This window comes from Stylophora pistillata, chromosome 1 (assembly GCF_964205215.1).
Source record: "Stylophora pistillata chromosome 1, jaStyPist1.2, whole genome shotgun sequence".
In the NCBI taxonomy this organism is placed as follows: Eukaryota; Metazoa; Cnidaria; class Anthozoa; order Scleractinia; family Pocilloporidae; genus Stylophora; species Stylophora pistillata.
The window spans coordinates 30,476,382-30,500,778 of NC_142519.1; the positions used below are offsets into that span (position 1 = coordinate 30,476,382).

General features: G+C 42.4%; 3 protein-coding genes and 2 pseudogenes across 4 annotated transcripts; 2 read left to right on the top strand and 3 right to left on the bottom strand.

Annotated features, from left to right (window-relative positions):
• The first annotated feature begins 251 nt into the window (after positions 1–251).
• Positions 252–2,760, top strand: LOC148742059 (uncharacterized; annotated as a pseudogene).
• On the bottom strand, positions 2,758–4,206 carry LOC148742060 (uncharacterized; annotated as a pseudogene).
• A 2,183-nt stretch (positions 4,207–6,389) lies between these two features.
• LOC148742061 (uncharacterized) lies at positions 6,390–8,147 on the top strand. Its single transcript, XM_088747096.1, has 2 exons — positions 6,390–6,628; positions 6,867–8,147. The coding sequence occupies exons 1-2, from the start codon at positions 6,515–6,517 to the stop codon at positions 7,500–7,502; spliced, it is 750 nt and encodes a 249-aa protein (XP_088603222.1). The 5' UTR covers positions 6,390–6,514; the 3' UTR covers positions 7,503–8,147.
• On the bottom strand, positions 6,994–12,068 carry LOC148742062 (uncharacterized). Its single transcript, XM_088747051.1, has 3 exons — positions 11,606–12,068; positions 9,808–11,449; positions 6,994–9,388 (listed from the first exon to the last, which is right to left on the bottom strand). Exons 1-3 carry the CDS (start codon positions 11,913–11,915, stop codon positions 8,617–8,619), a joined length of 2,724 nt encoding a protein of 907 aa, XP_088603177.1. The 5' UTR covers positions 11,916–12,068; the 3' UTR covers positions 6,994–8,616.
• Positions 12,069–13,037: 969 nt separating this feature from the next.
• Positions 13,038–24,043, bottom strand: LOC148742063 (uncharacterized). Of its 2 annotated transcripts, none has more exons than XR_015996048.1 (2): positions 16,582–24,043; positions 13,038–16,446 (listed from the first exon to the last, which is right to left on the bottom strand). XR_015996048.1 is itself a non-coding variant. In XM_088747048.1 (2 exons), exon 2 carries the CDS (start codon positions 23,245–23,247, stop codon positions 16,879–16,881), a length of 6,369 nt encoding a protein of 2,122 aa, XP_088603174.1. In that variant the 5' UTR covers positions 23,248–23,570; positions 23,706–24,043; the 3' UTR covers positions 16,422–16,878. The 2 variants fall into 2 exon arrangements, 1 of the variants encoding a protein (XP_088603174.1); XM_088747048.1 differs by having other exon boundaries at positions 16,422–23,570; positions 23,706–24,043.
• Between the last annotated feature and the right edge of the window lie 354 nt (positions 24,044–24,397).

Here is a 24,397-nt window from a genome sequence, read left to right on the forward strand (position 1 = left end):
TGCACTACAAAAGAATTCAAAGGTAGTGAGTATTATAACAAATTGAACTGTGGTGGATGTATTACATCCAGTTCACTTTTAAATGAAAGATGGTCAATTATTCTAAAACTACGCGTCAACACTGAGTAGAATAAGGCAAGTTAGTTTCTTGTTTAGCCTAAAGCTTACCTTTGCTGAAGTGGAAGTTGATGGCCAGGTGTAGTTTTGCACTCTTCTGATCGGAATTTTTTCCTGATAAACAGCAAATTCGAAATTTCATTCATTTGTATTTTAAATTGATTGTAAGTCCTCAGATATACAATTTGGGGTTTTCCGTCTGTATTATTCAACTACAGTAAACCAAACTCTTAAGTTTTTCTAAATGAAAGGTAAGTCAGACTTTGTCAATAAACACACCTAATAGTAATTATCTAGTATAGCATCCCACTAAATATTCATGATGAAGATAAGAGTATGTTACACTGAAATAATGTAAGCTTAAGGTTCTGAAAAATATTTTGAAAAAAGATATAGCTTTGGACGTTCCAAAATGAGTGAAGTGTCCAAATAAAAGCTAATCTCGTCCATTTCCTTCTTAAAATTTCATTAGAAGGAAAAAGATGCATTGATATGCCCGGGATTTGACTTGAATTCGCCTCCCGCTTATCTCAATTGGTTGAGCGCCGGACTGTTGTGCGGGAGGTCGAGGGTTCAAGCCCCGGCCGGACCAACACTCAAGGTCTTAAAACAACTGAGGAGAATGTGCTACCTTTCTATAACTTTAAGAAATAGATAGACATTCTAGTCTTCTCAGATAAGGACGAATAAACCGTAGGTAACGTCTCCTGCATCTACTAGTTAATTTGGTTAGGCAGGGGACGTTAAAGAACCCACTCACGAGATTACTGTGATATGGTCTGGCCTGTTTACTGGGAATTGGGGGGAGGGGGCATCTGTTAGATTCGCCTTTCATTTATTGTAAACTGCTTAGCAGTCTGGTAAAGTCCCCTGCACAGTGTTGTAAAGCGCCATGAGCTCAGGATATGAGCGCTATATAAATAAAAGTTATTATTATTATTATTATTATTATTATTATTATTATTATTATTATTATTATTATAAATTTGTGCAGCTGACTAACCCAGGACCACCAGCTACACACTAGGGACCTTAAGATACTGGACGCGGCTGCCTTGAAGAACGCGGTCACGTCCGAGAGGGCATGGGTCGTGACCGCCACCTTTGCGCGGGAAATACGAGCCTTAAGATTTGCGTTGTGCAAGCGGTCTCCGAAACACATAACAACAAACACATTCAGTCAGAGAATAACTGCTGGAATCAGGCGGTTTTGGTGCTATGACGTCGTTTAAGGAGACCCGAGAGCTTTTGATAGGCTCTTATTTGGCCGACAACAGTTCTGACGAAGAATTCGTGCTTCTCTACAACTGCAGCTTTTCAAAGAACTTAGAATTACCGTATGAAGAGTACGAAAGATATGACCTCGAAGAAATGGCAGATTCGGAGTGCAGAGCAGAGTACCGTGTAAATAAACGCGACCTACAGCATTTAGCAGAGTGTTTACAAATACCTGATGCTTTTGTATGTAACCAGGGCTCCGTTTGTGAGGGTATGGAAGCTATCTGTATGCTACTTCGAAGGCTGTCATAGCCTTTTAGGTACTCGGATATGATACCAAGATTTGGCAGACCAGCCCCCGGTGTTGAGTATGGTGACAAACAAGGTAATTGACTTTATCTATGACACCCATGGATGGAGAATCAAGCAATGGAATCACGACCTTCTCAGTCCAACACGTCTACAAACGTATGCAGATGCTGTGTACGCAAAGGGTGCAGCCCTTGAAAATTGTTTTGGATTTGTGGACGGTACTGTTAGGCCAATTGCACGACCAGATGAAAATCAAAGAGTTGTCTATAATGGACACAAAAGGGTGCACGCCCTGAAATTTCACTCTGTTGCGCTACCTAATGGCATCCTAGCAAATATGTATGGACCTGTAGGTGGGTACTGCATTTTAATCAATTTTAACCATTACCTAAGAGTCTTGTTGAAAACTCAAAACTTTTCACTGTTGTGAATTTCAGAAGGCAGGAAGCATGATGCGAGCATGTTGGGTGATTCTGGACTGCTTCAACAGCTACAGCAGTATGCACATTCTCCAGCAGGACATCCTATGTGCATATATGGGGACCCTGCATACCCCTCAAGGGTACAACTTCAAGCCCCTTTCAGAAATATAGTTCTCACTCCACAGATGCAGGCATTTAATTCTTCAATGAGCTCAGTAAGGAGTTGTGTGGAGTGGCTCTTTGGTGATATAGTTAATTACTTTAAGTTTATTGATTTAAAAAAAAAACCTGAAGATTGAGCTAAGTAACATTGGAAAAATTTACATAGTATGTGCTGTGTTACAAAATGCTCTTACTTGTTTGTATGGCAATCTCACCTCAGAGTTTTTTCACTTACAACCACCCACACTACAGGACTATTTCGCATAACAATGTACTAGGTTATGGTAATGTTCACAAAATAGTTTTGTGAGTTAATTATATAAAACCCACCTCAATGAAAGAACAATCAATGGCTTTTATTGTTGTTACCATACATGTAGACAACAAAGAACACAAGAGGGAATTCCATCCCAAAATGCCATCAAGCTTTTCAAACTTAACAAGTTGTCAAACTCTCAAGAGGCAAGTGTAGAACTAAGTAGAAACAAGCAATCTGAAGTAAACATTAGAGTATATTCTCTGGATGAAAGATTAACTGTCTTTTCTTCCTGCAATTTGTTGCATGAGGCCAAACATCAGACTCATGAGTTGATTGCTCTTTTGTTGCTGCTGTTGTTGATTAGCAAGTGCTAGTTCATAAAGCCTTGTTTACCGCTCGTGCTCCTCCCTTCTGGCTTTCTGTTCTTGTTTCATTGCCATATCAATGTTTGCTTTTTCCCTCAGAAACTCTATTGTATCATTACCACCCTTTCTTGACGTTTTCTTCGTCGGCTCTGACGAAACCTCACCTTCTCGTTTCCGTTTCATCGTTTCACTCAACTTTTCGCACTCCCTCTTTCGGACCTCCTCTCCCATCGCTCTGTCTTCCTCTGTCTTTTTCTTGTTATTCAGCAATAATATGTCTTGTTCTTCAGCTGCTTCCCACTTCTCGTTGATATCCTCAAGGGTTCGGTCCAGCTCTGTTTCCTCCACTTCCACTCCACTGTCTCTCCGTTCCTTCTGCATTTTTGCACGATACTTGTCCAGTAAAAGCTTAAGATGCTCCCTCACCGATTTCTTTGTGACAAGAAACTTCAATATGGCTTGCGAATTGAGGTTGTCGGCTACTTTTTGCCACACTTTTCCTCTTTTAACTGTCCTCGCCTTGTGACGGTACGGTCCGATAACAAAACCTCCCGAGCAAGAGCAATGTCGTAGTTGTTTGTCCATTCCATTGCCATACTAAAGGAAGAGAAAGTAGAATTTCAATCAAATCTTTGGCGCCATTTTTATTAAAACAAACACGAGTCGAAGAAAGATGGCGCAAAATAATATAAATAATGCAAAATCATTTTCTAAAGCGGTCCTAAACTGCCACTAATTAATTTTACACGATAAAAATGAAGGTTAAAATGAAAAATAAAGCAATACTGTCGCAGGAAATTTACCCAGATTTACCTGCTTTTCGGATTCCTTTCTGAAGATTTGACGTTTACACAAAAACCCTCTATATGCGCGGTAAACCTGAATTATGAAAACAAAAATGAACCAGACAGTTTAGGAATCTATTTCTTTCTAAAAATGTTTGCAAATTTTATGCAAAACTTGTTAATTTAAGGGAAGAATTCCGAAAAATGACCCACCTTTCTGAGAGACCGCCGAAGTAAACTTCGTCGTCGCCGCAACTGAGGTGGTGGCCGTCAAGTGGCGTGACATTTATGAAAATTAAAATTGAGACCTTGCGAATTTACTTCTGGTTGACGTCGTCCTAGGCCGCGTCCAGGGTATCTTAAGGTCCCTGCTATTTCCCGGAGACTCTTCGAATTCGCTTATCCGCCATATTCCCGGCCGCAATCTACACAACTGATGACGTTACAGAGGAATTTTAGCCGCGCGGGAATTGTCGCATATTTTTGGGCAAAAAATGCTCCACTTTGAGCCGGCGGGAAAACTACTAAAGCGCTTCCATGAAAGTTCTAATACCAGAATTCGATCAAGTAATACCTAAATTTTAATATTAAGAAATAAAAATGGTGGGGGGGGGGGGGGGGATTTCGAGTCACGTGCACTTTAAAACTAGTTTAAAACTTAGAAAAAGTCAATACATCTAACGCTCTCGAGCAGATTGTTCTACAATGTAACTACTCAATACAAGAAACAGGCTTTGGTACTTAAGTGAAATTATAATATTCTGTTAATCAAGAGTAAATAAAGTCTTTGGATTTCTTCGTAATATCGACAGCTTCTCTATTAAATGAAAACGCGTTCAAGTCGACATGTAATTTTTTAATAGTGTTCTTAAAACTGGCTAGGTTCTTTGGAACTTTAGCAATTTTGTTGACAAAGCTCCAAATAACAGGTCCTCTTTACCGTAAGGTGTTGCTACCCACTTCACAGTCGGGTCTAGGTATAGTCATCTGTTTAACAGCACGCAGAGATCTGCCAGAGGCATTCTTTGAAAAAAGGTCCCCGAACGAAAAGGACAGCGAGTCAAAATAAACCTTGAGCACAAATAAAAGAACACATTTCTTGTAAAAATAGGATATTGGAGGCCAGCTAGAATTCAAGAGACATTCAGCATCAGAAAAAGATGAATTACGGTTGCAAATAATTCTCGCTGCTCTAGAATGGATTGTATCCAAGTGGGAAAGTAGGGTAATGGAACAGTTTCCCCAAGACAGGATGCCATATGTAACACTTGGAATAATTGTTTTGAAATAAATCTCTGCCAATGTCTTTACAGGAAGATACTTCATTCTTTTCAGAGCACCGACCTTATTGATAAAATTCTTTAACATAAAAAATATGATTAGATCATGACAGTTTATTTTCCAGATTAATGCCCAGGCAAGTTGACGATTCAACTATTTGAATAAAGTCAGAGCCAAAGTAAAGTGGAGGTCGCGGGCCGACAAAAGGAGACTTCCTGATCAACATAGCTTCAGTTTTGACTGGATGTAGAATAATAATAAGTGTCTTCATTGCTCAAAAGATAAAATTACATATCTTATGTTACATGAAAATATAGCAATAATACGGGGCTGTTTACATAAGTACGCCTCTAAATAAGATTCATATATAAATGGAAGTAAATACAAAAATCAACTGGCAAATTTACACTATTTACGGAACTACATTATACTTAAGAATAATTATATTAAAAATGTATTCTTAAAACGGTCCGCGTTAATGGCTGGCATAGCGTAAGATTTATTCCTTAAGTTGCATCTTGTAGTCTTGGTCTCGGGGAAATTCGCTGTAAGAGGGTGGTTCGGGATTCTGAAAACCTTCCTATGAATTCTGTGATCCTGCACTTTAAGTGAGTATAGTGAGTTGATTTCTCCTGCTCCACATCAGCACATTATTCACCATCTTGTTGAGAGCAGTAAAGACCTCTTCGACACTTCGGCCAATATAAGATAAGGTGGTGTCATCAGCATATAAATAAATCTCTCCAGTACCATCAAGACAATCAGGAAGGTCATAAACAAAAATAGTGCACAACCACGGCCCCAAAAGGGATTTAAATATGTTAGGTGGATTATTTGTTAATATCAAATCCAGCAGAGTACGCGAGGGTGCAGCAATTCTTGTGGAGGACTTGATCGTATTTCCAAAATTAAAAGACTGACGGATTTGTGCCAGCTTGGAACCATTGCAATTGGTGGAGAGCTGGTTAGCATCGAGGTCACCTGCTATCACCACATTTTTACTAGATATCCACATTTTTTCCGCGACACAACGGAATTTGCCAAAGTATTCGGTGAAAATCGGGAGGTCTACAAACACAACCAACAAGAAGTCGTTGAGAAATCGATATTACTTCAATCCAGATGGCCTCAAGGTCAGGATCGTCATATTTAGTGATTTCTACACAAGTCAGAGTTTTAAAATACACCAAAAACGTTCTCTGGCCAAAAGGTGATAAGAAGAACAAAGTAAAAATATGGAAAGGGTGGCCATTGTGTAAAAATAATGGTATACTGATTAGGGATCGGCTTAGAGTTATTGTCCGCATTCTTGATAGCAGAGGTGTGCCAAGCCTCCAGAGGTTTTCTAATACGAAAAGAGCCTTTGTTGATAACTCGAGAATGATTGAAATCAATGCGATGATCAAATGACCACGCATGTTTCGCAATGTTTGACCTATTAGCACATGTCTTTACATTCCTAATGGGTTCTTTCATAGTTAATCGAGGGGACTGGTTATGAAAGCCGGCGAACTTCAAAGGACCGGCCTATTGTTTGGGTTTTGAGGTTGAGATGCACCGTCACGTGACATTGACCGTGCATCTAAAAACAACATGGCGGACGCGTGTGATGACATGTTCTTCTTTGGAGACGATTTAGAGGCAATTTTAGGAGTTTTAGAAGAAGAAGAAGACCTTGATGAGCACTTCAGAGAAGCAGCTGCTGATGTAAGCTATAGAATCTGTTTTAATAGTTAAAATATAACCTAAAAACGTCAAAAAGGAAGATTGAACATGAAGGTCGAACAGAATAGCTTTCGACATCATGCTTTCGATCAATCACTCTTATTTCGGGCTCTATTTATAAACCATTTCTTGCCTAAACGTTATTTTATCAGCTGTTGATTTAAAGATGATTTATGAACCTAAGTAGTGTGTGATGTTGATCGTGAATTTGGTTTTGCAGGTTCACCCACTGAGCGTCACTTGCCCTCATTGTCCAAAGAAATGCAAGAGTAAGAGCGGACTGAAACGTCACATCACTGTTAAACACAAAGATAAAACAGAAGAAACAGAAGAAACTGAGATAGACAAACCAGAAAATCGAGATCTATTAACTGTGGAAACGTATGCAAGCATCGTTGGCAATGCTAAAGTGAAACTTAGAGACAGCAAAATTTATCCAAAGGTAAACAGAGACGAGATATGGTCCTACAACTGCAACACTCTACAATCTTCAACACCTAAATTTTCTGAAATTCAGGGGCTTTATATTCAATTGGCAAAGTCTGGAAATGCAGAGAGGTTTTATGCAGCCTTTTACGCTAGCATAGTCTTGCATGCTTCGAGCCATTTTGTAGGATTATCAAGAAACTCTGCTACATTACTTTGTTCAAAAGTGGCCGACTGCCTTTTAACACATAGCAAAGAAAAAGCAGAAACTCACACATGTGAACCATTGACGAAATTATCTGATAAAGAGAAGTCAGGGTTACAGTATATTGGAGGTTATGTACTACATAAGCTACATAACAAGCACAAACAAGCAAGTAAAACACTAGAAAATGACCACGCAATCTCACTGATAATGGCTGGGAAATAGGACAATCCTATTGGTGAAGATCAGAGATTGACTACAACATTGAATCGAGGTGGACTGTGGAAGATCACAAGAAATGCTCAGTCTGTTTTTGAAAGAACTGAACACTATTTCAGGGAAGCTACACGTAAAACCAGTCTGAAAAACATTCCTTTAGCTAATATTATTTCAAGATCAATGCATGATGTAACTGTTGTCGCATCTCACTCTGCCATGTTAGCCGACTCTGAAGTTGAGATTAGTAGCCATGTTGCCAAAGATGTTCTCCACAATATTATTAGTTTGTATGTTAGAGTTCGTTCTTTTTCATTTGTGAAGGACGTTATTCAAAAACACAAAATTAGATTGAAACAACTGAAATCAAAAGCTCTTCGCAAGGACATCAATAGGTCATCAACAGACTAATTACTGTAATATTCTTTAAATTCCCAAAACAAATAGACTTTTCTGTAAATTTAATGTTCCTGTTTTATTTAAAAAATATCATAATAAGTTTGACTGACGCTGTGCCTAGAATATGTATTTCAGGAATTATGCTACAAATATTCAAGTAGAAATACAAAGGAGGCAAATGTTTGAAAGTCAGTCCTTATGTATTATATTATTAAAACTTATATTAAATTATTAAAGCACAATTGTTAAAACCAATGATGTTTGTGAGTTGAATACATTGATATGAAAATGATATGGAATATATCAGACTGTTTACAGATAAGTAAGAAACCTTTCCCAACAATAAATGGGAACAATTAATCCTATTGATTTATGAAACACCAAATAAAACAGTGTTATGATATAATGCTATTTACAAATTTACAAAAAACCTGATAGAGTGAGCACACTTGAACAATGAAAGAAAATATTTTTAGGGGATAATCAAAACAAGGGATTAGTCTCTAAGATAACTATTAATCCAAAATCCTCACAGAATAAGTATGCTCACTCTAATGTATTATTTTAAAATTACAAGATCACTCACTATATATTTATGAATAACCCTATGATACAAAACAAGAAATTGATACTTTTTATATTTTCCTAAGTTTTAAGCTATGTTTTAAGTTAGATACACACTCATTTGGAGATACACAGGTTATAATAATCAGCAATGTCAGCATTATTTAGTTTTCTTCCTTTTTGGGACAGGGTCATCTGAGACATTAACCCATGCCTTGTTTTTGTCTTTCCTGCCTCGGGTATTACCAGACTGACAGGTGACAGCGCGTTGCACTCTGATGGTGTTATTGTTGTAACCAAATTGACGCATATCTGGGTTGTCACTTCTCCTACCAAGCTTCCTCTGGTTCCCAAAATACTCCTCAAGGGGATCTTGGCAAAAGCGCTCAGTGAGCACATATTCCATCCCTTCATTAAGTAGAAACTTTGTAGCCTCTACAACTGAATGAACTGTGATTTTCAAGCCTTCGTAGGTTTGCCAAGAGAGAAACATCTTGCTCCTTGCATTGTTGGTGTACTCACCAGGACGATTGGCCACACTCTCTCTCCAATTTCTCAAATAACCAAGGAAATCATTGGTTAACCAGGCAAACCGTTGATCATTCACTGATGAATATGGCTTGAGAAATGGCTTTCTTTTACGCACATGCTCATGTTGGTTGCGAACATTCAGACAATCAAAGAAGTTGTCCATCATTTCGCACAATTTAGATGTGGCGATGGTGTCGGGAGGACCAAATGACTTAAGAACATTTGCCACTGAAGCACTGAGGATCTGGACAGCAAGGTTGACTCTCATTGTAGAGTAAGCACTGAGCTTAATATGGTCATAAGTTAACCGAGGAAGCAGCTTTAGGCCATTGTCAAGGTCTTGATGAAACAGCTGGATAAAATGCTGCCAGAGGATATAGTGGCCATCATTCCACATGTACCTACAGAATAAGACATTGGTTATTACTATCAATCACTAAATCAAACTACTTCCTTATCGTAGTTTACACCTAAATCATTATATGAATTCTGTAAATGTAATGTTGTTTTGAATAACTAAGGAAATGTAAATCCACCCAAGTTTTCAAGGGAGTTCCCAATCACAACCCCCCTCCTTACGTAAAAATCTTATTGTTTGTAACCATAGTAACCATGTTAGCTAATGTTATCTAGTCAAAATACCAATAATTCTAGCTTGACTATATTATTTCACCTCTTACTAAAAGCAAGGGAAATGTTTGACTCTGTTGTCAATTATATGAATAAATCATACAATTTCTAACATGGATGCATTGAAAGTGCAAATTTTATTCTGTGAAATTATATCTCTACAATAATAGTTTCAAATATATCGACTTACCGAGTACATGTACCATGACCAGAGCTGTAGACACAATTTCTTGTAGTCTTAATGAGATGGGGAGCATCAGAACAAAAATATATGAACCTGTCGGGTGCATAGAGGTTCACAGTGCGATAGCACACATCAGTTCCAGCATTACCATCAAGAGCTTTGTGCATTCTGTACAATGCTCGGTTGGGTGACGCTCCATCTGATGTACTTGCAATCACCCAAAGATTACAAGCTAACTCAAGCACACATACTGCTTGCCAAAACAATGGCATAAGCTGATAAGATGTAATCCCATCGGTGGCAAAATAGGCTAAGCTGAACTTCAACTCAGTACAGAGACCTCTGATATAAAAGACCATAGCATGGCTTGCAATCTTGTCAGCTTTTTCAAGTGTTCCAAAGTTTATATCAGGATCTCCCAGGTCAAGGAAACCAGTTAGTTCCCCAGATACTTTGTCAAATACCAGATTTGACAAAATTTTCATTTCGTCAAAAAGGAGCACAATGTATCGTTGCACATCGAAGTAGCTGTTTGTAAGAACATTCAACTCCTCAAGTACTTCCTCTTGAATGCCAGCTTTGGGTCGTATACAATTTCTATAGTCCTTCAATGTGCGTTGGCTCGGCAGTACAAGGATGTTACTTTTCCTGAGCTCTTCATAGCATGCTGGGGACTTGGTAGCAAGTGACAAGCAGTATCGAATGATCATAGGATGGTATCGGACACCAGTTTTACTCTTTGTCATCAATTTCTTTTGCTGCTGCCAGAACAGATCCATGAATGGAGTGATATTTTCATTGGATGTCCCCAATATACTTGTAATGTCATTGCTTAACTGGTTGTCTACTTCTACACTTGACTTTTCTATCTCTGATTTCATTTCTTCAAGCTTTCGTTCTAGTTCTGCACACTTAAGCCTCTGTGTTTTTAGGGTTAGCTTTATTCTCTCTGGTGTTGTGTGAGAGACTGGAGCAAACAAATTAGCAGGCTTTGCAAGCTTTCTTTGCTTTGCTTTCTGATCCACCTCTGACTTGTGAGAGTATTTGTAGCAAACACAGCACTGCTCACCATGCTCCACCAAAACTTCACAGTCCCGTGTTCTCCAATATTCCAGCTGTGGGAATATCTCAGAATCATCTCTGAATAACGGATCCACTGACTTCGGTATAATGTGGTGTACGATATCGGATGACAGTTCAAATGGTCTCACTCCAGGGCAAATCAAGAGAACATCAATTCTCTTGATAAGTTCAGAGACTGTGATGTTCATAACGGATCGCAAGGTTTCAAGATGAATCGCATGATCATCTGGCAGAAACCATCCAAACACAGACACAGAAAAACCAAGACTATCATCGATGGTGAGCTGAATCTTTGGTAACACAAGCAGAGAACTCTTCTTTGTCAATACAATTCGATCGATTGCTGCCTCTAAGATCCACTCACTTAGAATTTTCAAAGATTTCACTCGTTTTACTAGATCTTTAAAGTCACTGTAGCATTTTTTAGGGGCCACTTCTGGGATTTCGTTGACTGCGCTTCGAGGTGGACGCACATTTACTGGTGTTGTGAAGCTACGCTTCGGCATGTTTACTGTTGGCAAGGCACCAAACTTCGGTTTCTTTTTCTGCATCTTTTCAGATTGAACTAGAGTAGAAACAATCACAAACAAACAGAATCAGAATATAACGTTTGAAGTTTATCAAAGCTCAAGTTAATTGATAAGCTATGCACCTAAGCACCGCGCAGATTATGTCTAGGATCGCGTGTAGTTAAACTTATAAGATTGCATTTAATACTTACAAATCTCAATATCCTCGGGCCTAAAATGGTTTTCGCACGTAAAGACACCATCATTGTCGATCTGGCGCTTGAAATCTTTGTCTACAACGCGTGTTTTGGTCAATTCGTTTAGCCAAAGTTCTCGCCATTTCTTGTATTCAGCATTGCGAGGGGCAGGAAGTTTCCAGATGCCGATTCCTTTCGTTTTGCGGGACGAGCCGCAACCAAAAACAGAGCAGTTATCTCCGGGCATTCCTTCTTCATTTATAGATACATACAAGCAGTATTTAAGAAGGAATAGTAATATTACAGACGTAAAACGTGCAGTCATCAGTACAAACGCTCACATGTGAGACGCCATCTTGAATCTATGTGATGCACGGTCACGCTAGGTTGAACTCGAAAAACCAAAACAATAAGCTATCCCTTTGAAGTTCGCCGGCTTTCATAACCAGTCCCCTCGATTAACTATGGTTCTTTCTTGCGGATTTGAAAGCAACGGCCGGTTTTCTCACTTCTTATGTTTTCTAAAACTTTTGGCCAGAGAACGTTTTTACTGTATTTTAATATGTCTCATCCTGGCTGCGCCTCAATTTTCAAGTCAGATTATCTTTGAAATGGATAGCAACCCCGCCACCCGCTCTGCCGTTGCGATCTCTCCGTACAGTTGATAGCCAATTCTGTGAATCTCATTATCCCAGACATTCCCAGTTAAGTACGTTTCAGATAAAGTAGGGATGTCTAGGTTGGTATGTTTGATAAGGATTTTCACCTCAGAAAAGTGTCTCAACAGCCCGCGTACGTTGGAGTGGCCGATGGAAACAAATCGACTGCCATATGATTTCACAGATCGGACATCGCCAAGCAAAGTATTATCATCGCCAGTTTCTGGGCAAGGGTTTTGTTGAATGTCGCCGAAGCAGAGTAGAAGTTTAAAAGGGCGGAGTTTTACCAATTGCATGGTGATACAAGCTGATGGAGTGCCGTAGAATTCGACTCTGGACTTGTGATATTTGAGAAGACCAAAATGGCGGCCATTATGAACGTCGAGGATGCACCAAGTATCGTAAAATTGCGGTTGCTCGCATTAGAAAAGCCAGTCAAAACGCCTGGTTGATCGTGATAACCGTCTTGTTGCTGAAAAAATTGGAGAAGAAGCAGAAAGCAGGCAAACGATAAAGGCAGAAATCTTCTTGGGCGAGAGCGAGAAAAACCATGACCAGCCGCGATGATGACCGCTGACCTTGAATAACTTTTGTTTTTCTCGGTGAAACGAATTGATTGCATGTTGATGTGTGCATTGAGGTGTGTAACTACAGTATATTTGTACTCAGTATGCTTTCAACGATGTCTGTGTCCGAACACACCTTTCCCCTTTTTCTGGACAAACTGTTCAGAATGAGCTCAGAATCTTTATAAAAACAGCTCAGAAGAAGAGGCAGTGACTGACAACTTTCTTTCTTTTTTTTTTTTTTCAGTCAACGTCTTGGTCATGTGATTCTCATACAGGTAGTCACTGCTTTTTTTTAGGGGACATTTCAATCATCTGCAATTATCAAAATATAATTTTGTTAAATTGGTAAACAAACACTCATTGAACCTCGTGTTCAGGAGAAATTCCAAGTTCCTCATGAAACTTCACAGAAGCCTGACATCCAATTTCTGTCAAGACACTCATTCAGAAGATTACCTAGATGTTGCTATACTTTTCTCTGGAGGCAATAATGCAGAAATTTTTTAGTCTACTTTAGTTTTAATATGAAACAGAATATGTGCAAAAAATAAATGAAGTTTGAAATGTGGAAGATAATCACATGTACACTTGTATTAAGATAAATGAAAAAGAATTTCAATTAATTATTTTTAGATCTATTTTTTAAAATTTTTTATGTCTTAAAAAAAAAAGAAACTCCATTTGTTCAAATAATTGATTTACATCAATATTACTTTGCTTAAACATTCTGTTAAAATACCATGTGTATTTTAACAGAATGTTTAAGCATGTTGTACTAAAGGTGGTCAAGTACTGGAATTGATGCTTCCTTAATTTATAGTCCAAGAATGCATACGTGAAAATCTAAAACAACATGCATAGTAGAGCGCTTATAACATGACATATTAGCTACACTGCTCGGTTCTTTAGAATAATTATTTCAGGAAACTCTTTGTCTTTCAAGTTTGAAAGTTTCTTTTCTTTTGAAGAAGCATGTGTTTCTCTGTTCCTCGCCTAAATTGTGCTAAGCTCCTTTGTGATCCAAATGTTCTATAAGATCTGTGCATGGTTCTTGCTGAATGTTTGATTTCTCGGTTGCAGTTTGACAATATAGTCGATATCCTTTGTGGGTTAAAGAATACTTGAGACAGCATTGCGGCTGTATGAACTCAGTCATTATAACACCACCCCCTGGGCATTGTAGTCAAGTTGTGAAGACAGGGTGGGATCCAAGGGAGGGCAGGTAATCCCTCTGTGTATGGTGACAAGTGGAATTCCTGTCAAACTTCTACTCCTAAACTTTATCAGCGAAGGTGTCGTCAACATTGTTTATGTCTTAAAACCTGGCAAAGGCGGACTCTGACTTCCACCCAGCATTGTCTAAGATATCAGACAGGGGAACATCATGAAGCTTGGCCTTGAAGTTGAAGTGACCTTATACTGTGCGGCTTAAGTATAGTTGCATTAATACCTGAACATTGCGACACAAATACAAGTGGAGGGCGTGTCAGCTATGTGCCAGTCATAGCGGAGATGAACGGCATCCTTGAACTCTCTCCTGTTTAAGGTAAAGTTCATATCCTTTAACGGGATAACTGTTAGCCAGCTAGACGGGCCTTTTTCTGTAGCAAGGATAGCGGCTCTCCTGGTGTTATCAGGGAGTACGCTTTTTACATCCTCTAGCCTTTCTCTAAGATGTTTTTCATTCTCCCTTCGGTTGTACTGCTGCATTTTCCGTATGTCATTATCATCCGGGAGCTCGAGTGCCTGAGCCTCTATCTGCTTTACCAGAGGCTGTGTTACCCTGATTGAGGCTTCATACTCCTTAGTCGCATTTCTACATGGGTTTTTGAGACCCAGTCCCCCTAGCCTCACCGGAAGTGCCAGCAGTTCGCGCTCAGCGGGTGTACAAGTGAGCCCCGTCACGGCGGGTGTGATGACATTGCCTATTGTGCGCTCTAGCGGCTCTAGCAGTTCTTCGATGTCAGGCAGTGTTCTGAGATAATAAGTCCAGCGATGTTTCAATCCAATAGTGAAGGCTGCACATGAGGCTTGGGGATTAGCTGCAGCGAATTCTGCGAGCCTTGGCCCTTGCTCGACCTAGTCCTGTACCTTCCCTTTCACATACTCCTCTAAGTAAGTTCTAGAGCCTAGCACGGCGCCCAGATGTTTTTGGCCTTGAGTCGATATTTTTATTGCCGTATCACCGAATACTTCCATCGCTTCATTCCTTTTTTTCTCGTTTGGTGACCAACCAGCATTTCTTAGCATTGGGGAAGTACCCTGGGTCCCATTTCATTTAGCCCGGCCCACCACTTCCTTAGCTCCTCTAGCGAACCAGCGCCGGTTACATCATCATTGTACTAGCATTGCTTTGCGTTGCTGGATATATTGAGATAGGTGATTAAACGCTGAAGGCTTATGGCAGAGAAGCTCATTGCTAAGGGGTCACCCTGTGTAGTGCCCTTTGTAGATTTCAGTTCTTTACCGCCCGTGACGAAGAGGCGCACAGGAGCCCTATAGGTGTTGGTGGCGTATGTGGCTAAAGTAGGACAAAGAACAACGACATTATGCATGGCAGAAACCCTTTTCAACGAATTAAAAGCGTTCGATGCATCAGTTAGTAACACGGCATCTGCATCGTCAGCATCAAATATACTGTGCATGGCGTGAATGGCTGCCTCAGCTCCACTCTTCAGACCCGCGCAAACTTGTAGTGAGCCGCTGGCCTTAATAATATCCTGCCTTGTCACCCTTGTTACACACTTAGCGATTATTCTCCTCACCACCTCTCCGACTCCGATTGGTTGCACCTCGCCATTGCCCTTGTCGAGTGGAATTAGTCGATTTGCCAAAATTGGTTCGATTGTAGCAGGGTCAACAAGCTCTGTACTAAGTCTTTTAGCAAGCATGGCTATGGCGTCGCAAAGACTTGCACTGGACTTCTTAAAGGAGTTGCTAGCGAGCATTCTTCTAAAACCAATTGCATCTATTCCCTAAGGATCGCCCGAACCTTTTGTCTTGAGTGCCGCTTTTATTATTTCTCCATTTATTTGGTGATAGATAACATGAGGGATATCTTAGATTGCGGTAAAGACCAGGGATCCTAGCTGGGCTTTCTGTGCATTCCATGATGTCCTTGTTCATTTGCTCTGTCCATTTCACCTTGGCTTTTCTCGACATCTTCGTTAAAATCTGGACAGATATAGAATGATAATGATAATAGATTAATAATAATGATGACCACCCCCCGTGCCACCTCGGGGGGTGGTCACGGGAGCTGGATGTCATGATGCGGGAGCTGGTGGGAGGCAGAAGCACAGACGTACTGCGAAAGATGCAGAGGGCAGTGCTCTCGGGCACGCTGAATATTGCCCGGACTTTCAAGGTGGCGGTTTGACTTTCTGTTAGAAGGAGGACCGTAGACACAACGGAAAAGCTTTTTAGTATTAGTTAATTTACATTTATTTTTTACTCCATGGCTCACAGGTTACGGTTTTCGCCCTGTGCTGCTTGATTAAAATGTAGCATTCAGTTGATTTCTCTGCGAATATAATAATTATTGAATAGGCGTTCCTGTCGAAGCCTATCCCAAAGTCGATAAGAACGTGACGAGGGACAGAATCTTTGTAGAAATCCCCGTTTTATTCTGAAAACAATCAGTTAACGGCTAAATCACAATGCTGCTAAGGTTACGAAAGTTACCAACATACCGACAACCGGCTAAAATAACTAACAAGAAATCCAAAAAATAAGAACGCCAAGATAAAACAACAAAGCCTACCGATTATCGACGTTTGGTAAAGGATCCGGAGGCGGACAAGGTAAAATTAAACAGCTTCGAAAGATACAAAATAGCTCGAGCACATGCACGTGGAAAAAAGGAGCCGTGTTTTTTTTTTTTGTATGCCCGGATGTCGGGTGAGAAACCGCTGTCCAAATGAGGGCGTTGAGCATAGGCCTCAACATGCTCCCCCCTTTGAACTAGCTAAACTTAAGAGCACGTTCAACAAGGCTACTCGGATCCTAACAGTTCGTAAAAAGCTCAGCGTTAAAAAAGGCAGACACTAAATGTTCGTTGCTAATTTGACTCCTCCAGAAGACACAACTTTGAGATTGGACGCAGCAGCGTCGAATTCTTGGTCTTGATCTCGGCTGTACGAACCAGGCCATCCTTGCCAGGAAACACCTTTGTAACTCGACCTAGCAACCAGTGACCACGAGGGGTATTCTCTGTTACAACAAGGACCAGGTCGTTGACAGCCAAGTTGCGCCGTTTGAGAATCCACTTCTTGCGCTCCTGAAGCAGGGGTAAGTATTCACGCAGCCATCTAACCCAGAAGTGGTTTGAGAGAATTTGGCCCCTTCGCCATTGCCTGCGGGAATACAGGTCTCTGTCTTGGAAATCTCCTGGCGGCAAAGACATCCCTTTTCGTTGTTGTAGGAGATGACTGGGAGTAATGGGTTCGCAGTCATCAGGGTCGTCGCTGCTTGGGCATAAAGGCCGACTGTTGAGTATTCCGACTGTCTCAGCAAAGACAGTTCTGAGGGTCTCCCTGGTAATGAAGGCATGAGGGTGACCTAGGATGGCCTTCATGGTACCACGGACACTCCTGATGAGTCGCTCCCACACCCCGGACATATGGCTGGCGGTTGGGGGGTGGAAATGCCACTTTGTCAATGGTTGGCAATGCCATTCGACATCTTTCTCATGCAGGGATCTCTGAATGATGTTGTGGTCCAGGTCTTGAATGGCATCTCTAATTTCCTTTTCACCACCAGTGAAATTGGTACCATTGTCACTCCAGACTTCCTTGACGGCCCCACGAATGTTAATAAAGCGTCGCAGGGCTTGGATGAAGGCGTCTGACTCTAAGGATCCAACATCCTCAATGTGGATAGCCCTGCAGGTGAGACAGACGAAGATGCATCCATAAACTTTCTCAGAGCTACGACCCCTCTTGACGTGGAAGGGACCGAAGAAGTCCACCCCCGTGTAGGTAAAGGGTGGCTCATGAGGTGTGAGTCTGGGCTTCGGTAGGTCTCCCATCATCTGTTTCATGACACCTTCATGTCGTTTGCGGCAGGCTATGCAGGAGCGTAGTATACGTCGGGTCAATGCGCGGGCGTTGAGAATCCAGAATTTCTGACGCAGTGTAGATAGCACATGTTCCCGACCTGCATGTCCAAAGATCTCATGGTGATGTCGAACAAGCAGTGTAGCAATGGGATGCTCGCTTGGGATCACCAATGGATGGATGGCTTGAAAGGCTACTGGTGCATGTCGTAGCCAGCCTCCAACGCATATTGTACCATTGACGAGGATTGGACTAAGTGTACTTAACTTACTGTCTTTCTTCACAGGTTTACCAGACTCCAAGGCTTCCAGCTCTCCTTGGAAATACTGCCGTTGGACCCTTTTTATGATGGCCTTTGAAGCGGTGAGCATCTCTGTTAATCTGATCCCGCCATGGTTAGATATGGCTGGTACACTGCATTTGGACCTGACAAATTGAAGAAAACGCATGATCAATGCCACAGTCCTGACCAGCTTAGGCCATGAGGAAAACTTCCTCAACAATTCATCCAAGGAGGAAACAGCTGTAGCTGTTATACTCTGATTGGTTCTCGGAGTGATTACTTCCTTGTCATTCTCCAGGATGTCACCCACTTTGCGGTGAGGCCAATGTTCCTCTGTTTGCCATAAGAATTTGGGTCCAGTCCACCAGCGGCATCCAGGGTGAAGGGCTTCTATAGGCATGCCTCGAGATCCATCATCCGCTGGATTCAGGGTTCCTGGGACATGATGCCACTGATCGGGTGTAGTATGCTCATGGATTTCCTCTAATCTGGTGGCAATGAAGCGATGGAATCTTCTCGTTTTGTTCTTGATATACTGGAGCACTGTTAGTGAGTCGGTCCAGAAAACAATGCAGTCGATGGGAAAATCAAGCTCAGCCCTAATGAGGTTGCTGGTTCGGACTGCCATCAGGCTCGCCATGAGCTCGAGGCGTGGGATGGTTGGTCTCCTGAGGGGTGCATTACGGCATTTACCGAAGACAAAGGAGCAGTGTGTTTGGTCACCATGGTTGTCACTCAGTCTTAAGTATGCAGAGGTTGAGTAGGCATACTCACTTGCATCGCTGAACATGTGGAGTTGAACTGTGCAATTGCTCGGCATACTTAAGTTCCTGTAGCAGCGAGGTAACTGGATCTCCTCAAGCTGTGGAAGGGAATGTGTCCAGCGTCGCCAAACTTTCAAATGGTGGTCTTGGATTTCTTCGTCCCATCCAACCTTCTCTTTCCAGAGATCTTGAATAAGCACTTTGACTGGGAGCACAAATGGTGACAGGAATCCGAGAGGGTCGAACAGCGAGCTTATGGTGGAGAGAATTCCACGCTTCGTGGCAGGTTTGGTGGAAGTCACTGTCTTGAAGCAGAATACGTCCCTCTCAGCATCCCAGTGAAGACCCAAGGTACGATTGATTGGTAATCTGTCCAACTCAAGGTTAAGAGTTGGATTGGCTCTTTCTTGGGAAGGAAGCGCAGACAGAACCTCTCTTCTGTTGCTCAAAAACTTGGTCAGGTGAAAGCCGCCCTCTTTCAGCATGGCAACCAATTTAAAGGCAAGGGTGATTGCTTGATCAGTTGTCTGAATAGACTTAAGGAGGTTGTCGACATAAAAGTTACGACGGACGGTTTCTGCAACTTCGCTGCCATACTTGTCCTCATTATCGTCAGCAGTTTGTAGCAAAGCTTTATTGGAGCAACAAGGGGAGGATGTGGCACCAAATATGTGGACCTGCATCTGGTACTCCTCGGGTTCATCACTGAGATTTCCAGTCCACCACAGGAACCGAAGGGCATCGCAGTCTTCAGCAGGTACCCGAACTTGGTGGAACATCTGTTCTATGTCTGCAATGAGAACAACCTCCTCCTGTCGAAACCGCATAAGAACACCTGCTAGGCTGTTGATATAATCTGGACCTTGTAGGAGTTCATCATTCAACGAAGTGCCTTGAAACTTTGCCGCTGCGTCGAACACTACACGGATCTTGCCTGGTTTGTTGGGGCTAGTAACAGGATGGTGGGGAAGGTACCAGGTCTTGTTACTTCTTTGTTCAGCATGTTCTTTAGTGAGCTTACGAGCATGGCCTTTGGCAATGTAACCATCGATAACTGAACGGTACTTCTCATGCAGGACTTCATCCTTCTCAAGGCGTCGCCCCAGGTGACGGAGACGTATTTCAGCCATTGCGCGGTTGAAGGGAAGGTCAGGTGGATCACGTCTCCAAAGGAGTCCCATGCAGTAATGGTCATTTGACTTTGAAATCGTGCTGTTAATAACCCGTTCGGCATACCTGTCTTCAACTGACATGGACTTGTAAGGTTTGGTAGTGCCAAGAGACTCCGACTCCCAGAAGAGTTCAACTTGATGGTGGAGGGAAATGTCATTGGCGGAGGTATGGATGTGGTAAACATTGTGGCACTGTTGTGTCGTTCTTTCACCTGATCTACCGAGGACAGCAAAGCCAAGGCACGAACGGATCGCGATGGGGTCATTTGGTCCTCCATGACGAACCTCCAGGGGAACAAACACTTCAGGAATATTTGTCCCTATGATGAGTGAGATCTTCTGCCTTTCAACTTCCGGAAAAGGAACATCTTGAAGATGCGGCCATCTTTCTTTGCTTATGGCTATGCGCTGGTGGCGCAACGGGATGTTGAGCTCTTTCCCAGACCACACTTCCTTAAGCTGAAGCTGTTGTGGCTGTTCGTCAATGAGAGACTCAACTGCAAGATTAACCCTTTCTCCCCTTTGAAGCTCATTGCAACTGCTCACAGTTGAGAGGAGTAAATGGTCAGGTCGGCCACGGAGTCCTAGGGAGCTGACCAATGATGGGTCCACGAGAGTGACTTCAGATCCGGAGTCTAGCATTGCGTAAGTGGTAACAGCCAACCCATTACTGCCAATTACTCGCACCGGTACGACCTGTAAGAGGACTGTTTCTGAATCCCCTGACCCTGCAGTGGCACAGACAGGCGTTGAGGTTGTGGCATTGACTCCTGAAGCTTGGTCCTCCGAAGTAGGATTTCCAGGTGTCTGCTGAGCCTGTGTTTGATGAAGGAGCGAGTGGTGGAAGGCACCACATCCTTCAACTCGACATCTGAACCTGCTGGGGCAGGTATCTGTTGAGTGTTCGGTACCCTTGAGGCAGTTAGGGCACAGCCTCTTCGTAGTAACGAAGGACATCCTTTCCTTTGGCGTCTTCGCCTTAAATGCTTCACATCGGTAGAGTGGATGTGCTTGACCACAGTGGCGACAGCTATTTGTTTTGTCTCTGCCTCTCTTTGGAGGCGTCTTAGGTGGCGGCCTCCCACCATCGTTGATATTCATTGTGTATTTAGGAGTGTCCATTTTCTCATTTGGTGGCAGCCGTTTGTTCTTGGAGTTGTTATTGTAGTTGAACTGCTGGGGTTTGCCACTGACTGGGTGGTTAGCAATGTTTGCATGCTTGTTCACAAAACCAACAAAATCCGTCAGAGTTGGGAAATGTTGGCCCTTTGTTTCCAAGTCACAGGCCAGTGTGGCAAACTTGTCCTCAAGTGGCTTTGGTAGCCGTTCTGTCATGTAAACAATGTTACCTTGGTTGACTTGCGACAGACAGTTCATGGACGTTAGCGTTGCAAGGGCTCTTGTGGCAGTATCAGCAAATTTCCGAAGGTTGATCTTGTCGCTGACAGATATGGGAGGACCCTTTACCAGACTGTTGATGACAGAGTTAACAATCACACACGGTCGTCCATACCGTTGTTCGAGGATTTGCAGTGCTTGATGGAGTCCATCTTTGGATGTCTCAAGGCCTGCTACTGCCTGTTTGGCGTCCCCATCTAAGAACTGCACTAGGCGAGTCATTTTGCTGCTATCATCCATATCTTCTCGTGACATCACTATGCGCTCAAAGCGTTGCTTAAACAAGGGAAACTCTGCAGGGATGCCACCAAATTTCTGAAACTGAATAGGTGGGAGGTTTTGGTTGTATGCAAGCTTTTGTTGAGTGGTTGAAATCTCTTTCATGGCTGTAGCAACCATGGCAAGAACTTCTCCCTGAACAGAAGGCATGGGCGTTGCATTCACACCTGAGGTGCCCAATGGAGGCTGAAAGGGCGTTGCCCAAGGAGAAAGGCTGCTTGTCACGGGCACGCTCGGACCACTAACAGTAACAGATGAAGCACCACTCTGAGAGGTGTTCACAGTCGTCACTGGTAGTTTGGTAATGGGTGGAGGCTGATAGAGCAGTGTCGGCGGAGTGAGATTGTTCATCACAGGTGGGCTGAGACCGCTGACAGCGGCTGTGGACGGAACACTGGTCTCGGGTTTATTCAAGGGCATGATTGAAACTTTGGTGGAAGCTGACATCAATGAACTCTGCACTACGGATGTAGACGGATTGGGCTGCACGAAAGAAGCATGGCCACTTAATACCAGTGGACTCAGATCACTCGCCAAGGTTGTGGATGAAACACCAGGGAGGTGTGCAGGCATGGCCGATACATCGGGTGTCACTGGTGGTACAGAATGCGTGACAGAAACCAACGGAGGATTAAGAATGCTGCCAGACAAGGGTGGCGCACGCTCGAAAGATGTTGACTCCACTAACGATGACTCGTTGTCTGAAACTCCCCCTTCCATTTCTTCCGTAAGTTTGGCTTCTAAGTCCGTAATGGCAGCTGCCTTTCTTGCTTCGGCGAGCTTGAGGTCTGCCTCGGTCTTTAGGGATTCCAGCCTAATGATGGCCTTTAGTTCCTCTTCCTCGGCTTCTCGCATCCGGGCAAGTTCACGTTGTTTTCTTTTCAGCTCTAACATCCTCATTTCTTCTTCAATTCTCCGTTGTCTCTCTTGTTCCACAAACGCAAGAGCCAGTTGAGCCTTTTCCGCCTCTAATCTGCGGGCTTGTGCTTTCGAGCTGTAAGTGCTGCTTGAGCGTCGCGATGATCGGTGACTACGTGAGCTCGCGAGTCCCTGATGCCTTAAACCAGTCGGTTTCTGCAAATCCTCCATTACCCACTCATTGAACTTGGTTGCTGCGTTGCAAATAAAGTTTTCAACACTTGTAGAAAGGCTTGTCCTTTGCTCAGCTAAAATGTCGAAACGTTCAGCATTTTCCGTTCTTTCGCCTGGTTCAGCGACATCCATAAATTTATTGTGTGACAAAACGAAGTTCTTCCACAGCGTTTCGTAATGGTCGAACCTTTCCTTTACTAAGGTCACATTCGACGGGTCTTCGTCCTGTAACAATGTTTCAATTTCGTTCTGAACTTTAGTAAGAGAGCCAAGGTGACCAGCACGAGAGCGCTGCAGGGATAACGCTTTCTCCCGCCTGACATCTTCGGAATTTAACAGTGTGGAGGGTCGCGACTCGCGTTTGTTGACATCGTTGTTTTCCATTTCACAAGGAAGGAACTTCTAATTTGCTAACATGTGAATTAACGAAGGTGGAACGTATCGAATTTTAGCGATTCGCTGAATAATTGTGGTGTTTTCGACGGAGGTTGTCGCTTGTGAAGGTGAAGGTTATCTAGCCAAGTTGGCCTTGTGCATGCAAGCGAATCTCAATAGTTAATCAGTGAACGGCGCGATAATTGCTATCGAGACGGCGAAAACAAAGCTAATCGAATAAAACCATGAATAGGCGTTCCTGTCGAAGCCTATCCCAAAGTCGATAAGAACGTGACGAGGGACAGAATCTTTGTAGAAATCCCCGTTTTATTCTGAAAACAATCAGTTAACGGCTAAATCACAATGCTGCTAAGGTTACGAAAGTTACCAACATACCGACAACCGGCTAAAATAACTAACAAGAAATCCAAAAAATAAGAACGCCAAGATAAAACAACAAAGCCTACCGATTATCGACGTTTGGTAAAGGATCCGGAGGCGGACAAGGTAAAATTAAACAGCTTCGAAAGATACAAAATAGCTCGAGCACATGCACGTGGAAAAAAGGAGCCGTGTTTTTTTTTTTTTGTATGCCCGGATGTCGGGTGAGAAACCGCTGTCCAAATGAGGGCGTTGAGCATAGGCCTCAACAATTATAATAATAAGAACGGTATTATTTACAGCATTTCCATGGGTAAAATGGCTCTACATCTGTTATACAAACATAAAATTGGGTATTAGAATAAAATTTAAAAAAAAATACCATAAAGTAGGATTACCTATACAATAATAATACAATTGAAAATTAAACGAGACTTACCTGCAAGTTGAATTTTGATCGAGATTCTACGAGTCATTACTCTGCATCCAGAGATAACATGAGATTACCTGCGCATGCGTACATCAGTTTTTAAAGCTCGAGTGTGGATGTTCTCTACTGAAGCGGACTGTAGTATTGCCCATAGTGCGTAATATATGTATTACTAAGTAGTAAGGGAGGCAAGAGTGGGCAGGCATGTTATCCCTGGATGCAGTGTAATGACTCATAGAATTCCAATCACACTTCAACTTCCAGGTAAGTCTCGTTTAATTTTCAATTCTATTTCGTCATCACTGCATCCGGGATCCCATGAGATTTTAAAGCCAACATACACACGAG